Genomic DNA, 19,311 nt, shown 5'->3' on the forward strand with positions numbered 1-19,311 from the left:
GTGTTCGTTAAAAATGTCCTGTCGACGTTTGTTTGTCGTTGCCACGTTGGGGGCACTGCTGGTGTTTCACGGCAAGGCTACCGAGTTCGAGAAAGTGTTTGAATGGAAACAGCTGTCCTACAGTGATCTTCCCGATCGCAGTAAAGGTGCGTGCGTATTACACAACGCTGCTCGTTGATTATGGCAGAAAAAGAGTTCTCAGTGATTGGGTTTGTTGTGCGATTCCTCCACCAGGCGGCAACAGTGCGATTGTATTTCCTAGAACGCTGGGAGATGCCGAGAACGAAACATTCCAAGCGTACGGTAACATTCCGATGGGTGCCACCCATCACAGGAACCGGCTGTTTATCACGGTGCCACGTCGAAGGCCGGGTGTACCGGCAACACTGAACGTGATCGATCTGTCGAAGGTGGCGCACGGTGATCGTAGCCCACCGTTGAAAGCCTATCCGACCTACCCAATCAACGAGCTGCAGGTTTGTGTTGTTGGAAACGCTACTCCTGCTGTTATACTGTTCTGATCTTTTTAGCCGGAATATGTGCCTGATCTGAGACGGTTGGTTTCGGTGTATCGCACCAGGGTGGATGCCTGCGAACGGCTGTGGTTTGTTGATACGGGCATGCTAGAGTACCCGGACAATCGACTGCAGCTGCAACGTCCCCAGATCTGGATCATCGATCTGAACCGCGATCAGCTGGTGCAACGCTACACCATACCGGACTCGATCGTACGGGAAGGGGTCGGAATGGCGAGCATCACCGTGGACGTTGAGCCGTCCGACTGTGGCGGCGCATTCGCCTACATTCCGGATCTGGCCGCAAACGCCATCCACGTGTACAGTTTGCGCGATAATGACATGTGGTCGTTCAATCATACGTCGTTTGCGCACGATCGGAACCGTACCGCGCTGAACGTGGCCGGCCAACGGTTTGAGTGGGATGACGGTGTGTTTTCGGTGGCGGTCGGACAGAATGATACGCTCGCCCGTTCGAAGCTGGTCTACTACCATCCGATGGTAAGCACCACCGAGTTTGGGACGTTTTCCAGCGTGCTGCAGAACAAACGGATCGCACTGTCAGGGAATTACGATGGTCTGTTCGAATCGTTGGGTGACCGGGGTGCAAACACGCAGTCGACCATGCACCACTACGATGCACGCACCGGGGTATTGTTCTACGCCGAGATAAACCGGAACTCGATCGGCTGCTGGAACACCAATCACATCTTCGATGCGGGCAATCACGCGGTGGTCCATCTGGACAATCGGGAGCTTATATATCCGACCGACTTGACGAGCGACAGCGACGGCATGCTGTGGGTGTTATCCAACAATCTACCGATCTGGATCTACTCGCGGCTGAATGAGAGTGATTACAATTTTCGCCTATGGCGACAGGATCCGGCCGTTGCTATCCGGGGCACAAAGTGTGATAATGCTCCATAGAGAATCTTCGTTTTGGAGGAGGAGCTGTGAAGCATCTTAACTGACTCGTTTAATTTTTATTTGCTCTTGAGATTGCTTTTATTTTGTGTTTGCTTACGGTGCATATATACAACTATTGTGTCCATTAATCAATAAAGACAGCAAAAGCATCTGCAGTCATATCTTGAGGGTTGCTTTTTTAAGCTGTAGACCTGATTCTCGCCGCTATGATCGCGAAGTACCCCCACCATCCTTGGACGAAGCCAACAGCGGAGTCAAACAGCTGAAATGCAGCAAGTCCGCTAGCAACGATGGGACTGGAGAGGCTTACCGCTATCGTGCATCGGCTGATTGTAAGGATTTGGGAACAGGAAGAACTACCGGATGAGTGAAAACTGGGTGTGTACAAAAAGGGCGACAGGTTGGACTGTTCTAACGTCTGAGCCATCACAGTCCTGAATGCTGCCTGTAAGATCCTGTCCTGAATACTCTTTTACAGACTTGGGACCCTCGTTACAGATGTCGTCGGAACCTACCTGGCAGGGTTTGTTGGAGACAAATAGACCAAACCGACCAACGAATCACGAGCTAGTTGAGCTGTGTGGAGGAGCAGACATCCTGACGATGGCGAAGGCCTAAGGGATACGATGGCTGAGGCACGTGATAAGGATGCCGGACTCAAGTCGCACCAGAAATGTTGGCAAGTGGAGCAGGACTTGTCGGAGATCGGGTGTAGCCAAGGGTGGAGGAGAGCAGCCATGGACCGAGATTCCTGGAACGGATTGGTGATCAGACCATGTCAGCATGACGTGCTCAACTGTGAGCGGGACAAGAAGGAGAAGAAGTATGTTGGGTTTGTTTGATTCAAATTCATGAGTCTGAATGAATCTTGAAACTGATTGAATCCGAATCTCTTTTTCAAAGATTCTTATATCCTCTAAAATGCCTCTAAGATTCATGCTCTGAGGATTCATGACTCTTTTGAGTGTCGATTTCAGAATTGAAAGACTTCTAAGTAAATATTCCTATGAATGGCTCTTGGCAAAAGGTTCATTAAGCACAACACTACTGGAAACACTTCTTTTCTTCGCTGAATTCTTTTTAATAGAGGCGAATGTAGCCGCCCAGCTCAAAGTTTCTATACGATTAACAAACAACAACAATTCATTGTAAAGGACAATCAAGTACCTAACGCAAATTGAGTTATCTTAACTCTGGTTTACTGTTTTTGTAAAAGCTTAACATTCTCGATGATTTCGGCCGGAATTTGTTGTGAGATGAGCGACAGCTTAAACTGCAGCAGCACGATCAAGTAGATAGCGATCGTGGCAATACTCTGTGGAAGGAGACAACACAGGAATGCGTGAGAAAGGAAGATTACTGCACTGAGGGCACGTGATGCAAGATGCTTACCGAGGTGAGTAACTCCCGATTCACTTCCGCGTACCCTTTGAGACTCACAATGGCCGGATTCATCTCGATTGCCTGTATGAACAGATCGATCTCCTTCTGTGTCGGTTGGTCCACCTTCAGCAGGTTGATGCTGAGCAGCGTGTCCTGCACACCTTGCGCCACCTGCAGCGTGGCATTGTGCGAGCAGTCGCAGAAGATGAACAGCAGCGTGGAGCAGTAGACCGTGTCAACGATGAGCCCGATCTCCTTGAACGAAAACCCAAACCCGTGGTCGATGATCTCCGACAGTGCGCCATAAATCGCGACGGTGATGTTAACGAACATGAACAAGCAGTAGGTCGAGTAGGTGCGGGCGTAGGCGTTCCCGAGCGCCTGCAGCAGTTCGCTCAGGTTCAGCCACAGGAATCGGTAGCGTGAGATCATTGCGGCCGTACATTCGATCGCCACATCCTGCCGGAAGCAGCGCGACAAGCTGGAGGAGGCGACCCGGATGCCGCGGCTGTTGATGTACCAGAGCGCACAGTTCATGTTGAGCATCGTGATGATGTGGTAGTAGGCGGATGTGTGCCACAGGGCGAAACCCTCCAGCAGGAAGCTGAGTGACAGCAGAAACACGATCGCACACACGAGGCACCCGATCGAGAGGAAAACGATCAGCAGCTTCAGATGGGGAAACTGCAGCGATGTACCGGTGACGCGGTAGTAGCGCACCTGGAACGCGCCCCACATCGTCTTGTAGATGGCGACCTGGCCGGCGACACCCCAGCCCACGAACGGTATCCAGAAGTGTGGTACGAGAAAGATCACGAACAGTATGCCGTAGATGTACTCATCGAACTTGGTCGTCGTCTGGAACACCTTGATGCGTTCGTACCCGACCACGAGCACGATCACGGTGGACACGATGTAGAAGCAGAACGCGTAGATGGATGCGGCCGACCGCCAGCTGAATGTGATGCGGCCCGGCACGGAGCGCGTTATTGGCATGACGGCCAGCCCACGGAACAGCACCAGCAGCAGCTTGTGGTCGCGGTAGAACTGATCGTGCGTTTCACACGTGTCGCCGTCGGCCGAGTTCAGCTGGGCCCGGATGGCCCGCTCCTTGGCACGCTGGATCAGCTCCGGATCCATCGTGCCGTTGATCATTCGTTCGTCCTTGGACGTGTCCCACACGGTGCCCATCTCACTGCGCAGCAGCGCGTACCCGAGCGAATCATCGAACTCACTTTCCTTGATAACCATCGTGCCGTGCCGGTTTTGTGCAGTGACCGAGAGACTGTCCTTCCGGTGGTATTCCCGTGTTTCATTTTTATACGGAGCAACCACGTTGGTTAACACACCCACCGCGCAACTGGCAATCGATACGTTTAATCGCTAAATAATGAAACAACTTTCTACCCCAAAGTGCACGGTCCCGTCTATTTGATCACATTGCTTATGCATAATGTTGACATCCCATGACCCTTCCCGGAGACGTTTCGTCAAACCGGACCATCATCAGCAATGTCACTGCCAGTAGCCGAAGTCACGCAACCAGTTGAGGCCGCTCGCGGTGTCGGTAAGTGGACGATATTCGCACCCAACCCAACCGTCCGCATACCGGCCCTCGGTGGCCAGCACGTGCAGAATGTAGCGGAAGTTAAGCTCCCCGTCGGTGTCTGGTTCGTTGCGGCCCGGTACCTGGGCCAGCTGCACGTGGCCGATGTAAGACGTTAGGGCACGGATGCTGTTGGTGATGTCGCCTCGTATATGCTGCGCATGAAAGATGTCCAACATCAGTTTCACGTTGGCACTACCGACGGAAGTAATCATCTTGGTGGCTGCAAAGCAACAGTATGGAAGCTCAGTAAAGATGCAAGATTTAAGGTTAATTCAAGGGTTTAGTACCTACCCTTATCGTAACATGCCAGATAATACCCAGGTACAGAATGTTTGTTAATGGGTTCAATCACACCGATAATGTTGTTGCGCTCAAGGATCGGTGCTGCGACACGAAGATTGGCAAGATACGTCCGATCGTGTACTTCTGTCCCAGGTCCATCCAATTTTCCCGCCATTATGTGTATTCTGTCCAGAGCGTGGAGTAGTTGAAGGAGCATAAAAATTAATGCAAGCATTGTACGAAAATGGTAACAAAAAAAGAGAGGTTAGTTGCATCGGCCGGGAATCGAACCCGGGCCGCCCGCGTGGCAGGCGAGCATTCTACCACTGAACCACCGATGCTTCGTGCATGGAGAGTGTTTTACGCCCCATTTAAGCGTAAACAAAAACCAACCTTCTTTGAAATCTCAATGCACTTCAAAGTCACCTCTCGCTTATCATTGCTCAGTACAATGCAAACTGAAATGCAAATACAAACAGTACTATCTCTGCAAACACTTACTTCCTACACCCTACAGCCTTGGCGTACTCAATCGTACGGTTCAGATTTACCAGGAACTCCGACTCCCATCCCGGCAGGGCAGCACAACCGAGCTGACCGCCTGGTACATCCCCTAAACGAAAATGGGAACACATTTGAAAACACAGCACTCTCCAGCATACTCTATTTTCCAGCAATCATCCACCTACCCAAGGCTATATTCATAAGAATCTGTTTCAATCCAGTTTCTTTCTGCACCGCCACCAACTCATCCACGCTAATTTCCGCGGGTGGAAACGGTCCCTCGACGCCATCGAAACCGGCCCGTTTTGCGGCACGGTATCGGTCCAGAAAGCTACCAGCTTCGAGAAACATAAAATTCAAATTCGCACTAAACCGTAGCGCCACCCCTGTCATCGCGAGGCTTTGTGAAAAAAAAACAATCAAATGGAAATTTCACCGTAAATCATTCACGACCCCACTTTGTCACCCTTATCAGTGGGGGTTGATAATTTGGGCAGAAACCCAAAAAAAAACATACCACTTCTGTTTTGCTGTACCCGTCAATCAAATGCTCAACGGTTCGTGAAATTAATTTAACCACTTGGGGCTCGGTTTTACAGAGAGTCGATCGCTAAACCGCACGATAAACAACACCGTGATAGACTGCTGTGGGTGGAAGCGGTTGTTGGGGGTTGATGCTGCGAGTATGCTCGATGCGTCAGCTGCGTTTGACATATAAATGAACGAGCAAGTGGGTTGGGAAGAGAGAGGGGAGGAAAGGGGGGGTGGGGGGACGTTTGCGCAAGCGTTTCTTCCATGTGAAGCGTTTTGTGATTGGCGAGTTGAAAGCGCGACGGATAAATTGAGAAAAGCTTGCTGTGGAACATTTCCTTGATTGTAAATTAACTTTTGCAAACAAATTAATTAAGGTTTGATTATATTTTTCAATAAACGATTGCGAGCCACATCGTATTCACGTAATTTCAAATCTTAAAAGCGTCACTACACAACGCTTCAGTTTATCGAAACAACCGAGGAACAAACCGTCATGTTAACTGGGGGTGGCAGCAGGTTTAAAAATAACTTCAGTAAGGGAGTCTGCTACTACGAACTACAAGATTCTATGATTTGTACTAACCTATTGCCAATGGTAGATACGAAATAATGATGTCATGCACTAATTCAACATTCTTTAAGTAGTAATTTTTGTTTACATAATTATATTACTAATATACTATTATACTCTAGGAGTACGAAATCTTAATCTAAATGGAGTGAAACTTTGTTAACCTTTTATAAAGTAGTCCTTTGTTGTCTTTTTCTTATTTTTTTATAATTACCTTCATTTCCAACAAAACTTCCATTTTTTCTTCAAATTTTGTTTAAATAAGACTTCTGACGATTATTTATTATCTTTCTTTCGTAAATTTAATCCAAATGGATTCCTTTAAAATGTAATATTTTTTTAGTTTTATATTCTACCTCCTTCGATTCGATTTTTTTCGAACTCTTCAAGCAACAAAATGCAGCAAATGCGTGTATTATTGTTTATAGAGTATATTGCATTTCATTCGCCGGTTAGGTTTATCAAGCTTCTTTTGCTTAGGTAAATTTAGAAATAATCTGTTTAGGATATTTTGCAGATTACTGAGCACGATTGTGAGAAATAATATTGTTTGTGACATCACAGACGATATGCATCAGGTACAACGTCGTTGAATAGTATATTTCTTATTATCGGCATACCGATGACACATTAATTTCATGGTTAAGTAACCAAAGGGACAACACGCACACGCATGGCACGACCAATCGAGATGAATAATCGTCCATTAAGTCCAAACGCAACCTGTGCCGTATGAAGTCCACGCCACAAGCAAAATGCAGCCACCGCGTACATTAGACCAGGACCAGGTTGGATTTAATTTACGGATTATTAAATACATGTCAAAGACTTTACGTAAAAGAAGCAATTGGAATCAAACGCATTTATGCACACACGCATTTATGCACACATAGTACAAACCACAACCACCAACGGGCGGAAGAACGTAGAAGAACCGTCTGTTCTCTTCTGAAACGCTCAGAGGTTCGGCGATGCGTTAAGTAATTAGCAAAGGGCTATTAACGATTGACATTTGTTCGACGAATAAGCCGCATGAGCATAAGCATAAATGCTGCATTCTTGCTGAGTTACGAATCACTTGTGCGACCACGCATCGAATGACACGCGCTTTACTTACGATAAAACATGGGGGTGGGCTTGATTGTGAAATGTTAGCACCATTTTAGCATTGAATTATCAAGTGAATGTTGATGTGAAATTAGTAAAAAAGGAACATATGCATCTTTTGGAGTGAGAGAGCAAGTTGTAAGTAGCAAAAAGAATGCATATGGCTCCAGAGAGGATCGAACTCACGACCTTCGCGTTATTAGCACGACGCTCTAACCAGCTGAGCTATGGAGCCGATATGCCCTGTGCGTAATCATGTAAAATCATAGCTCATTTACCATGGTCGAGTTCACTCTTTGGTGCGCTTCACTAGTTAATACCAGGCGCGCATGTTTCAAGCACCTGTACGCGTGACAACTTTATTTTTAGCTTACAATGGTTTCCCACTGACAGTGGAACCTTTTCCTTGCACTTGTTTAAACATTTCTTGCTCTGTACTTTTGTTTCTCAGAATTATCAGCATTATGTATCCTAATATAAAAAGTATGTATTTTTACGATAAAAACTTAATTCAATCATGCGGTGTCCATCGATCTGACCTTTACAAGAAACCTTATCTTGTAAGCAAGTTTACATTTTTATTAGTTAAATAGAATTTAGTAGAAAAAGACATGCCACATACTTCTGCCAACCGGTTAGTAGAAAAGAAAATCAAACAAAACACTTGTTCAATAGTAATGATCCCTGTGGGAAAATAAATGAATACATCAAACCTTGTCAACACGTCCGTAATTATTCTACCTTTCCCAATCCATGCTGTTAGTCCCTTTTCTATCAATATCATCTTTGCCTCATAATATATACAGTAAGAATTTATTATTACCTCTTCCGGTATACGGGGCATGTGGGTTTTCGTGTCGCAGTACCCTTGTCCCGTGTCTACTCAATACGCTGCATTCAAAGGTAGCTTCAAACGGGCAGGTAATTTATTGGGGTCCCCGAAACAAACGGACGATTTTCATATTCCTTTCATCACTTCATAAATTATGAAACACGACTGTTAGAACAGCGACTATTGGGAGTTGATTACGTTGTGAACCAAACGTAGGATTTGACAAACGAATAGAAACGTCGATGTTTAGTATATATCGTTTATTTATGCACAAAAGACGATCGTACTGAACAGGTTTACATGTTGCCTTAAGGAGTGTGATAAGAATTTTAATAAAGCGCCTTGAAATAGACACAATATCGATAGAGAAAGTCTATTAACAACAGCAACACCTCCTAACGCCCGAGAGCGGAGTTTCAACACACAGGAAGTGGATATAACAAGGGGGATCTCAAAAGGGTAGCGAACAAGCGAGAAGAAATCAATTAAACATTTTGTCAACACGGCTAAGGGAAAGATGGGAAGATGATGAAAACTTTATGCTCACCGGAAACATCGCGTTGACTTTGTTTCTTTCTCCGTATGCGACTGGTTGCCAGTTATGTTTTGACGAAGTGTTTCCGGCCGTTCGCGTTCGATTGTGTGGCGCGTGCGAAGAATTATCTAAACAGTTCCATGCACCCACCGTTGTGTACACAGTGCAGAAAACTTTAGACACCGGAGAAAAGCCATCGGAAAAGCGGAAAAAACGAAAAGATGACAACGGCTCCGTGTGCAGTGGATGGACAATGTTGCGAATATGTTTGCCATGCGGAGATTAACCCTTTGGTATGCTTTCTATTGCCCAAGACAATGGGATTCTTCTGTGTTTAGCCGGAAGTACCGCAAGGAAAACAAATCGATGTTTGTTGACTTACGGAAGCGGTTATGTGCCACCACGAATAAGAGAGAAACCGGGAAGAAAATTAACGACAGAATATAAAACCTATGTGGATAAACGGCATATAGATAAAATCATAGTTAAATAATTGATCATTTGCAATTCATACAATATAAAAAAAAAGCATAAGATGGCTCCAGAGAGGATCGAACTCACGACCTTCGCGTTATTAGCACGACGCTCTAACCAGCTGAGCTATGGAGCCATGTCGATCTGCCCGAGGACAACGCCGCTTCACAAATGCACGCTACATACATGATATTCTAAATACGACCCGTTTATGCTGCATTACTTGTAAGTGATAATTTTAACAATAATTAAGCACCTTCCAAATAACTAATGGCATGCAATTATATTCACCACATAACAAAGCCACTACCACATGGCCTCTCGCTACGAATAGAAAATTATTAGATAATTAATTGCTGAGAAAGAAACTCCAGCTACGGTTGATACGGTTATAATTATAATCGTCATGGAAAGATTTCATTTTATTTGTGATGTGTTATGCGTGAAAAACGCACCGAACCATTAGTAAAGTCAAATTGTAAAACTTAAACAATTGTAAACAATTGTAAAACTCAAGCAGTAATCTATAACATAAAAAACAATTTGGTCCGAAATTTCGTAGTAAAGAACTATTAGTCTCTAATGTGGAATTGGATAAGTTGTTGGCTTGTCTCTAATGGCGAGAATAGGTTTTTAATAAATTACTCCGTTTAGAAATCATAACATTGTATGAAAACGTCCTTATTGGGCTATGGAATACGAATTAAGGTATCTGTTACGTTTGTAAAGCACAATTTGAGCTCTTCTCTCACCTGGCCCGGCTAGCTCAGTCGGTAGAGCATGAGACTCTTAATCTCAGGGTCGTGGGTTCGAGCCCCACGTTGGGCGTGTGAAATATTTTGCTTTATCATGATATATAAATTATGCTAGCATGAGAAGAGATGACGTGGAAGGAGGGAAAGGTGGAGGGAGAGTACAGAGACAGAGTTATAGAGAGCGAGAGGAATATTTGTGTGTGTGTGTATGTGATGGTGGATGTGTTATGTTTCGAATATGTTTCTGTTTTTTTTATTTGTATCTATTGCAGTGGAGGATTAATCCAAGCAGTTATGCTCCATTCTTCGATCCATTAGGTGCAGGGCCACGAGAGTTGCCAAAATGCTGACAAATTTGTCCAATGACCAAATCAGCTGGTCAACTGTGAAAACCACTATACCGTTGCCGCGCATACAATTGTTTTCAGATTTCCGATACTAAGAGAACATGTTTTTCAAGAGCTGACACCTGAAGCGTGGATTAAATTTGCCCATCACTATTGCATTGCATACTATCAATCCCGTGAGAGCGATCGCTAGTGTAAGAAAGATGGATGAACAGGAAAGCATCCTTCATTTCGCTCAAACTTTCCGTCGGCTGGTACGAAATTCCATACAAACCAGCTGTTTTCAGATTGCCGATACCAGGAGAGCATGCTTTTCAAGAGGTAACACCTGGTAGACTTTGTGAAAAAAGGTGGGTGGTGTTTTCATCATCAAAATGAAATTCATTGCATCGGCCGGGAATCGAACCCGGGCCGCCCGCGTGGCAGGCGAGCATTCTACCACTGAACCACCGATGCTTGTTGAATGTTGCCAGGCAGGAAATTATTCGGTGGTGCTCAACATTACAACGAATTATTAATTAGTTTGAATAATTTTGATTAATGACATTGATTCGTTTCTTCAAACCCAATTGCTATTGTTACTATTACTGATAATAATTGCTATTACTTTTACTATATTATTAATTCCGTTCCTATTTAATTCTGCTTCCTACTTGTGAGATATTCATCTTAGTTTGTCCTCCTTTCGAATCAGTTATAGATCGTCTCCTCATTATCCTTCCTAGCTGTTTAATGATTGCTTGAAGTTTTCGGATATTTTAGGATATAGATATTATTAATTATTTGTGAACCCGCGAGGAAGACAAACTGAAGAATTATATTACAATACTACATTATTATTATATTATTATTATTGATACTATTACACTAAACAAAAAAAACTGGTTTAAGTTGAAATGATCTTAAAAATGTACGGGTATAAAACCTGGAGTAATAAATAAATTGGATTAGAAAATGAAAAAAAATCAACAGTTAAACAACACAATTAAAACAATTGAATACTCAATCTAATAACCTTTCAGTTAATATGTTTGTTTGTTGTCACTAGTATTATCATAACAATAGTTTTTTCATAAAAGTATCAATAAAAAGAGCATAAAAATCTTTATATACAGCTTTGAAACCACACTCCACTACGAGAGCAGAGTGGCGCAGTGGAAGCGTGCTGGGCCCATAACCCAGAGGTCCGTAGATCGAAACTACGTTCTGCTATCCCGAAGCTTTTTTTTCTCACCCAACTTCTTTTTACTAGTCGCGTCCCTTTTTTGACGTTACATTTTTGTATACAAATTTATGTCTTTGCCTGCATAATTCGTAAATCATATTGAAACACATAACACTATACATAGGCTGGAATAGGAAGTGCAAAAACAGTTTATCAAATTGTGCGAAATTTTTCCATTAGCTCCAGTTATGCACATCCATTTACAGATTCATTAATCTTCCTGCAAATCAGCTTATCACTCATGATATGTATAGAGTGCCTTTCGAATCCGTGTTTGCAATCACATCCAGCTTGTTCGTTGTGTATTTCATGGTGAGGCACGGATCCGTTTCCTTCAATCGGGTTCTTACCCGTTGGTCTAAGCCTCATTCCGAAACTACACCAATCAAGTTTGAGCCGTTGTTTTGTGGTTGATGAAGATTTATGATGCACTCTATGAGCTGGACCAAATCCGGTCTAACCAACGATCGTGAGAACGGCCAAAATGGCGATTATGCATTTTCGTGTTGCTTCCAATGTCCTTTGGGTGATCTCTGGGTAGCATGGTCGTGTCATGCCATGTTCGAGTTGTGAATTTAAAGAATGCTAGAACTGCTAGCAATGAATAGGACAGAAGTTAAAAGTAGCACTAGAGAGCGCAGTAGTTGCCAACTAACGGTCCTCACTGGTGTATAAATTATCCACCTGGCCACCGGTGTCGCGGATGAGGCGGAAGTGTTACCTCTGCTTCACATATAACTCTAGCCGCTCAAACCGCGACATCCGCCGCGAATAAAGAAATGCCACACTCTTCCCCATTAGCCCGCGTGGCATTTCTCACCAAACGACAGAACGTTCCGAAAATGTTGTTTCGCTACCGTTTTTACGGCGAATACTAGCGGTCGCCCAAAAGTGGCTTCTGTCGCCCCAACCTCCGAAAGCACTGCCATCTTGGGAAGCGAACGTAAAAGGAAACTGCAGCAAAGGACGGGAAAAGTGTGGGCACTCAAACAACCACCCCCAGCGTTTGTCACACTACATCCATTGTGCTCTGCACACAACTGCCGATGCCTTCCGCCATTTACGATCTTGCCGACCATTTCCGTAAAAGCACCCGGCACGGTACTCCCCCCGGCGCATGCAGGCAGGTGCGCTGGTTCTTCTTGAAGGGAGTTGTTCTACCGGCCAATCGGGGTTTTTTTTATATAACTTCTAGCGAACGGACGCTATTTAATATTCTAATTCCAAACCCATCGCTGTTTGTTTCCTGTTTGCACTTCCAGTGCGCCCTTATCGTGCTCGAGCTCGATGTCCAGTTGCTATTGTGCGGGAGACCGTTGTATTTATCTTTTATTTCCTTACCGTTGTTGTTGCCGATGAATGGGGCTCCATCCTGAGCCATTGGTTTTGTTGGGAGGAGGCATAATTAATGATTTATTTTAACTCCCAACTCACAACTCTTTCGTCCCCACGTCCCTTCATATTGTGCATAAGGATGCAGTCTCGTCAGGTGTAATATAAAAGCAAGAGCCATTGACCCTGCATGTGATTTTGATGGCGTAGCTGTTATGGAGATTCTTTATTTCGAATTAATTAATTTTACAAAATAAAGCCTATTATTTTGTATCAATACAACTTGCAAACCTGTTTGCAGCTTTACTTTTGTTAATGTTCTGTAATTAATTGCATCAAACATTTTCATCAGTTTGGTCTTTTGCTGTCGACCAAATTAGCTATTATTGCTTAAGAGTAACGGTTCCGTTTTCCCCCTTTCATAAGATCGAATTTTAGACAAATTGAAAGAAGGGCTATAAATTATCATCTGCTCGCACTCGAATGGAAACAGTGGAAACAGGGAACGACTTGTTGCTGCTTTTCATCGCCAACCATTTATCACTTCGCCCGTAAGAATTTAATCACCCAAAACACGTGGTAGGCTAATTCGTCTACTGGTGGCAGCTACCAGCACGCGGGAAGTAAGCACTGCTGCGCGATCGCACATTACTACATTCGATAAACCTAGCCTGACATTGCCGGTGCACGCAGCGAGCGGCTTACGTCGCTAATAACACTTCCGTTATTTTACTGGCTGTAAAGATGACCGTAGTCTAATATTAGAACAACATTTCGATCGAAAGTGAAGCAACAACAACGCGGACCGGCGTGTGTACAGATGCAACTGCTCCACGACGGTGGCGGAATGTTCATTCGGGTCACCGGTTCGTTGCTTCCGTAATCGGTTTGTTGCCATCTCCCGGTTTAAGCTTGGGTGTGTGTGTGTGTGTGTGGACCAACTAACCACCGGAGGTGTGCAGTGGTTAAACTATTTGGTAACACCACCCCCGGTCTTGGGTAGCGAGGTAACAATTTCTGCTTGGATGTTAATTCCGTCGTGTGCATCCGGTCCAAGTGCCGTGGCACACACCGGCCCTATAGGTTGACAACTAGCTAGCTCACGCGTACGCACTGGTTTTTGGAGGTTATTTCTGGACATTGGGTAAGCAAGATTCCAAGCGCGTGAAACAAGTTGCAATGGAGTGCGCTGGGCCGTGGACGACGCGTCTTGTTTGGCATGATCGCACGATCGAGCAAGGAGAAGGAACCCTCTTCCTGCTACTTGTCTCAACACGGGTGCAACCGCATCGTGCGGGTGATATCTTCATGAATTGGGTGCGACGTCCGTGCTTCGGAGCGTCACGCATTCATGCTTCATGCAACTTCAATCGGAACACAAAAAGTTTTGGCGAGTTGAACTTTTCGTCTATTTCATAATTTTGAGATGTGAAAAGCACTCCTACATGCGGTGTTGTAGTTCAGGTACTTAAGACGAACGGGCTAACATTAGAAGGCCACAGTTTGAAGGGGAGTGGAATTGCTGGAACGTTGCTGATGGCCCTACCATCCCCATACACTGGGGACAATTTGGAACTCTAACTGACACTAACACTAAAAAATCCCTTCACGCACGGTGTCTACACGTTTGTCGCAAGGTGTGCTTAATCTAATCGTTTAACCATTGCTGATCCCGCCGAACCATGCTCGGAGCACGGTGCTGATGATAGCGAGTCGCCGTACCACCACCCCGGGAAACGATTCGACCTCGGTGAAATTGATCTACGGCAGATAAATTGGATAACAGTCGTTATTTGTGCCTGGGTTGTGTGCATGTGTGAAGTTGAGCGTGGAGAACCAGATGTCACCCCCGGGAAATCGTTCGAGTGGATCCTCCGACGGGTGTTTGGAATTGATTTCAATTAAATAGTGACTTATATCTGTAAGATATGCAAGCGGTGTGTCAGGCAGCCGGGAGTCATTACTCAAACAGCACACCACGTGCAATCCCTCACGGCGGGACCGTGTACAGTGCGTCATGTGCAACAGCGATCGAACCAATTGATCGAAACGCTACACGCAAATTTTGTAAGCGGATCTCACTCGTGTGCTATCTTAGATGCCTTCCAGTACCACACAACCGGTTGTGCTTCTCGATTGACTACCAAGCATAAAGGGCTTATTTACAGCGCACATTCACCACATCCGTGACCTATTCCACAAACCCTACCACACGCTACACTTGTCAGCCGGATTCATGAAGCTTCCCACCGGGCAGTGATATTCGCGCGCAAAGTCCTCCGAGTTGGACAGTGTGCCGATGACCCGGAACCGCCCGGGACTGTGGACTGCTGTTTTGAGCTTGTTGCGGGTCGCTTCCGGACGCATCGCACCGCACCATATCTGGGCGAAGTTCAGGAAGAACAGCTGCGTGCGGGTGACATTCAGCCCGGGCAGTGTTTCCGCCTCCAGCACCAGCCGGTCCGTTTGCCCCTCGAGCCATTTGTTGTACGCGAGGAACGCCTGCTTGATGCCACCGTTGTCGGCAATGTTTTCGCCCTGGGTGTTTTCTCCGTCCAGCTGCACGCCGACCTCGTCGATCGTGTACCGGCTGTACTGCTGCACCAGGCAGGCCGCCCGCTCGTGGAACGCTTCGATCGCCTGATCGCTCCACCACCGGTACAAGTTACCGTCCCGATCGAACAACCGGCCCTTGTCGTCGAACCCGTGCGTCAGCTCGTGCCCAATCACAACCCCAATGCCACCGTAGTTGATCGCCTTCGGCAGATGGCGGTGGTAGAACGGTGGCTGCAATATTCCGGCCGGGAACATGATCTGGTTCTTGTTGCGGCTGTAGTACGCATTGACCACGGCCGGTGCCGTGTGCCACGCGGTTTTGTTCACCGGCTGGCCGAGCTTCTCCTGATCGGTGCGCCGTATGTGGCTGAGCACGTTCAGCGTGTTCTCGAAGTAGCGATCCGGATGGATCTCCAGCGTGTCGTAGCGTGCGTTCAGCTGGTCCGGATCGAGAATAAAATCCGGATAGCCGATCCGCAGGGACATGGCGTTAACCTTCTGCTCCGCCAGCCGCCTCGTTGCCGCATCGATCCAGCTCGTTTGTTCGAGAATTTCGCGGAACGATTCCTGCAGCTCGTGCGTCATCTTGAGCGTGTCGCGCTTGCTGTTTTCGTCGAAGTAGCGCCGTACAAACATTGCGCCCACCGCCATGCCCATGTTGGCGTTCACCTGCGTCACACAGTTCTTCCAGCGCGGAGGATTCCGCTCGCGTCCAAACAGTGCGTTGGAGAAGCGCTGCTTCGCACCGAGAAAGCGATCGTCCAGATTGTTGATGCGGTGACGTACGAAGCGCCACAGCAGATAGTTGGCCACGATGCGCGGCTCGGTCTGACCGATCAGCTCAACCAGTTCGCGCATATAACCCATCGCAAACATGACGACAAAGTCAGACCCATTGACCGGTCGCTCCGTTACAATCGTAAGGTAGCGTGTCCAATCGATTTCGGGCACCTCTTCGTGCAGTTGCTCCAGGATCAGCTTACGGTACAGCGTCGACACGTTGTTACGCTCCTCCGGCGTGCTGGTGATGTTTGCCAGCTGTGTCTCAAACTCGATCATTTCTTCCGTTGCCTGTCGTGCCCTTTCTGCCGGCACACCGAGCAATCCAATCACCTCCACCATAAACTGCCGATACGCTTCCAGATATTTGCGATTGCCCGGCTGTAGGTAGTAGTCACGCGTCGGCAGCCCTAGCGAAGTTTGATCGAACTGCACTATGTTCTCGTCCGAGTTCTTAATATCGGGCCCGACCCATTCGACGATCAGGACATCGTTGTTGTAGCGCCGCAATGCCGCGGTCAGATTCAGCCAGTCGAAGTTGTTCTCGTCCCAGGTGTCCGGTTCGAGCACGGGCCAACCGCCGAGTCCGTGCAGCAGCGCGTGCAACGGCTCCAAACCGCGCTGCTTGATCAGCTCGTAGTTCATGCAGGACACGAACAGATGACGCGCCTTCATTTCGGCATCATCGTTGATAAGTAGTGCACGCTTGCGGACTCGCTTTACTTGTGCGGAGCGGATGATAAGCTTGTTTTGCACCGCACGCCGCGTACGGTCCTGCACGGCACGGCCCCGCTTCCGTACGCGATGCAACTGCTCTGCGGATGTGATCGTGTCTTGCGGCATATCGTCGGTCGGTGCCGTCACCATCACGGTGGCTGCTGTGGTCGTGGTGGTGATCTTTTTCGCACCCTGCGGTGAGCGCACGGTCGACAGTGCGTTTTCTATATCGTGCAGACCCACCGGTTCACCCTCGAGCAGCAGGTTTTTCAGCACCATATCGAGACTCTCGCGCAACAGCTCGAACGTGTCTAGTGCGGCCTTGTCTTTCGGTATCGGGTTAACCCGATCCCAGTTACCGCAGGCATACTGGTAGAAGTCCTCGCACGGATCTGCCTGCGGATCCATGTACTGCTTCATGATCTGGACCTGTGCGGCCCGTACGCTTGCCGGGCTGCTCCTGTCGTCGTTTATCCACGCGAGTGACTTACGGACGCGTCGTCGCTCCTCGGCACCATGCTCCACCGGTGGCGGTCGATGTTGCTGCTGGTTGGCAACCGACTCGCCCAAACAATCTGCCGGGATGATGCGCCTCTCGGACGGTATGAAGGAAGTTCGTACGATCCCCCGTAACAGTCCACGATCTTCCGTGTCGACACTTTCGCCCGGCACTTTGTCGGGTACCGGTTGGCAGCGACGTTCCGCATCATCGGACTGCTCCGCCCAGTCGATCTCCTCGGGTAGGTGGTTGGCCGCCAGTTGCTCCTCGGTGAAGTATCCAATCTCACCGCATCCATCGAGAGCGCTCGTTGGGTCAGCCAGCTGACCGCCTAGCCGAACCGATCCAACCACCTGAAACCGAGATAACAGCAGAAACAGCAAACCGATCGGAAGCATCGCCGCTGGTATTACGAACAGGATCTTCACGAACCTATACCCCGGGCACCAGTGGAGCCGACCGGTACGCTCATCGATGCCTAGCGCGCAACCTCCGCTGTCTTCATCGCTGTCGTGTTTGGGCGCCGGCAACTCCATTGCACTTTTGATGCCGCTGCTGGTGTGACACCTCATTGTGCTGCTTGTTTGCACATTGGTAATCTGGACCGTGGCTCACTGGACACAGAAATAGATGTGTCCACACATGCACAAACACACACACACGGACACAGATTTGTTGTTAGGAATAGTCCTTCAATATTCCTGGGGAGGAGACCCAAGAAATCTACTGCGTACGAACTGCTTGATCTGATCTGAGCTGGAACTATTCTGGAATGCTTAGTATCTTTCCACTGATACTTCCGAAAACACATTCAGGAAACACTGCTGGCAAAGCGTGAAAGAATGTGTCAGCACTCACTCGCTATCTCGTTGCAATTGACGCCGATTAAGGGACCGGGGTACCTGTTTTGCCTGTGCGATACGGCCACAGCTGTGTGATAGTGATTCTCCAGAATCATAATACGCTCTGGAATAATTGTGAGTGCTCGCACGATCCTCTCCGGCCGCGGAGATGATGACGGTTCGAACTGCTGCCAGCTGCTGGTACTGCCTAGCGAGACGGTTCTCGGATGCTGTAGTTTGTGTTGGTGTGGTCCGGGATAGGACCCAACAGCGGTCGGGCGCGACGATCCGCCCGCGAAGGGAGGGAAATAATATCAACAATTCAACAATAACAAAACACTTCCCTCGTACGGCTACGGCCGGTAATGGAAATGGAAAACTGTTGCGGCCTGAGGTTAAAAAACACTGCACTGACACGCGTACACTCGTCCTGCCTAGCGTGTGCTGATGATATGATTTTAATGATCGATTGGAATTCAGACAGTCAGTCTGGATTTGGAAATGGATTTATTATTAAAAAAGAAAGGGATGTGGTTTTTGTGTAACTGCCTATTTAAGTATGTCTGACATACTCTGCGAGCTGAAGCTGTTCGAAATCCACTGTGGGTTCAGCACACACACCAGCTTATGCTGTTCGCTGGACACGAAAATGCTACCACCCTTACTTAGCGTCCACCGTTGTTCGTTTTGCGCTTCGCGCTGCGGTTTGATTGAGACTAATTTAAATCAATTTCAACGCAACATTCGCCAAATGACGCCCGTTTGGCTGAGCAACGCCTATATTGCTCGGGTGGAGTTCTTGCTAGCAAAAATATTAACGGCGTCACCGGACCACGCGTCGTGAGGTGTCATAATTTGGTGATTCACAAAAACTAACAAGCAAAAACTCACAATGAGCTGAAGCGTTTGATAAATCTTTAGCAGTGATAGAGCCAGTTTAATTATCACTCCAATAGTAATAAATTTGATTGAAACCCGTTGT

General features: G+C 47.2%; 4 protein-coding genes and 6 non-coding genes across 11 annotated transcripts; 3 read left to right on the forward strand and 7 right to left on the reverse strand.

Annotated features, from left to right (window-relative positions):
• The first annotated feature begins 13 nt into the window (after positions 1 to 13).
• Positions 14 to 1,445, forward strand: LOC128299443 (L-dopachrome tautomerase yellow-f-like). Its single transcript, XM_053035412.1, has 3 exons — positions 14 to 146; positions 235 to 476; positions 531 to 1,445. The coding sequence occupies exons 1-3, from the start codon at positions 14 to 16 to the stop codon at positions 1,443 to 1,445; spliced, it is 1,290 nt and encodes a 429-aa protein (XP_052891372.1).
• A 1,198-nt stretch (positions 1,446 to 2,643) lies between these two features.
• LOC128309754 (gustatory and odorant receptor 22-like) lies at positions 2,644 to 4,079 on the reverse strand. The gene is made up of 2 exons (XM_053046219.1): positions 2,838 to 4,079; positions 2,644 to 2,760 (listed from the first exon to the last, which is right to left on the reverse strand). Exons 1-2 carry the CDS (start codon positions 4,077 to 4,079, stop codon positions 2,644 to 2,646), a joined length of 1,359 nt encoding a protein of 452 aa, XP_052902179.1.
• A 161-nt stretch (positions 4,080 to 4,240) lies between these two features.
• Positions 4,241 to 5,837, reverse strand: LOC128297306 (putative hydroxypyruvate isomerase). 2 transcript variants are annotated; one of them, XM_053032928.1, is made up of 5 exons: positions 5,741 to 5,837; positions 5,409 to 5,623; positions 5,221 to 5,332; positions 4,729 to 4,904; positions 4,241 to 4,657 (listed from the first exon to the last, which is right to left on the reverse strand). In XM_053032928.1, the coding sequence occupies exons 2-5, from the start codon at positions 5,614 to 5,616 to the stop codon at positions 4,344 to 4,346; spliced, it is 810 nt and encodes a 269-aa protein (XP_052888888.1). In that variant the 5' UTR covers positions 5,617 to 5,623; positions 5,741 to 5,837; the 3' UTR covers positions 4,241 to 4,343. The 2 variants fall into 2 exon arrangements, with proteins under 2 accessions (XP_052888888.1, XP_052888889.1); XM_053032929.1 differs by having other exon boundaries at positions 5,760 to 5,768.
• On the reverse strand, positions 4,990 to 5,060 carry Trnag-gcc (transfer RNA glycine (anticodon GCC)). The gene has a single exon. It is a non-coding gene; the product is annotated as a tRNA-Gly (tRNA).
• Positions 5,838 to 7,596: 1,759 nt separating the features above from the next.
• On the reverse strand, positions 7,597 to 7,670 carry Trnai-aau (transfer RNA isoleucine (anticodon AAU)). The gene has a single exon. It is a non-coding gene; the product is annotated as a tRNA-Ile (tRNA).
• A 1,668-nt stretch (positions 7,671 to 9,338) lies between these two features.
• On the reverse strand, positions 9,339 to 9,412 carry Trnai-aau (transfer RNA isoleucine (anticodon AAU)). Its single transcript has one exon. It is a non-coding gene; the product is annotated as a tRNA-Ile (tRNA).
• Positions 9,413 to 10,031: 619 nt separating this feature from the next.
• On the forward strand, positions 10,032 to 10,104 carry Trnak-cuu (transfer RNA lysine (anticodon CUU)). Its single transcript has one exon. It is a non-coding gene; the product is annotated as a tRNA-Lys (tRNA).
• Positions 10,105 to 10,763: 659 nt separating this feature from the next.
• Positions 10,764 to 10,834, reverse strand: Trnag-gcc (transfer RNA glycine (anticodon GCC)). The gene has a single exon. It is a non-coding gene; the product is annotated as a tRNA-Gly (tRNA).
• Positions 10,835 to 11,518: 684 nt separating this feature from the next.
• Trnam-cau (transfer RNA methionine (anticodon CAU)) lies at positions 11,519 to 11,590 on the forward strand. The gene has a single exon. It is a non-coding gene; the product is annotated as a tRNA-Met (tRNA).
• A 2,326-nt stretch (positions 11,591 to 13,916) lies between these two features.
• On the reverse strand, positions 13,917 to 18,244 carry LOC128310860 (neprilysin-4). Its single transcript, XM_053047598.1, has one exon. It carries the CDS (start codon positions 18,057 to 18,059, stop codon positions 15,141 to 15,143), a length of 2,919 nt encoding a protein of 972 aa, XP_052903558.1. The 5' UTR covers positions 18,060 to 18,244; the 3' UTR covers positions 13,917 to 15,140.
• Between the last annotated feature and the right edge of the window lie 1,067 nt (positions 18,245 to 19,311).

Source organism: Anopheles moucheti, chromosome 2, assembly GCF_943734755.1.
Source record: "Anopheles moucheti chromosome 2, idAnoMoucSN_F20_07, whole genome shotgun sequence".
Lineage (NCBI taxonomy): Eukaryota > Metazoa > Arthropoda > Insecta > Diptera > Culicidae > Anopheles > Anopheles moucheti.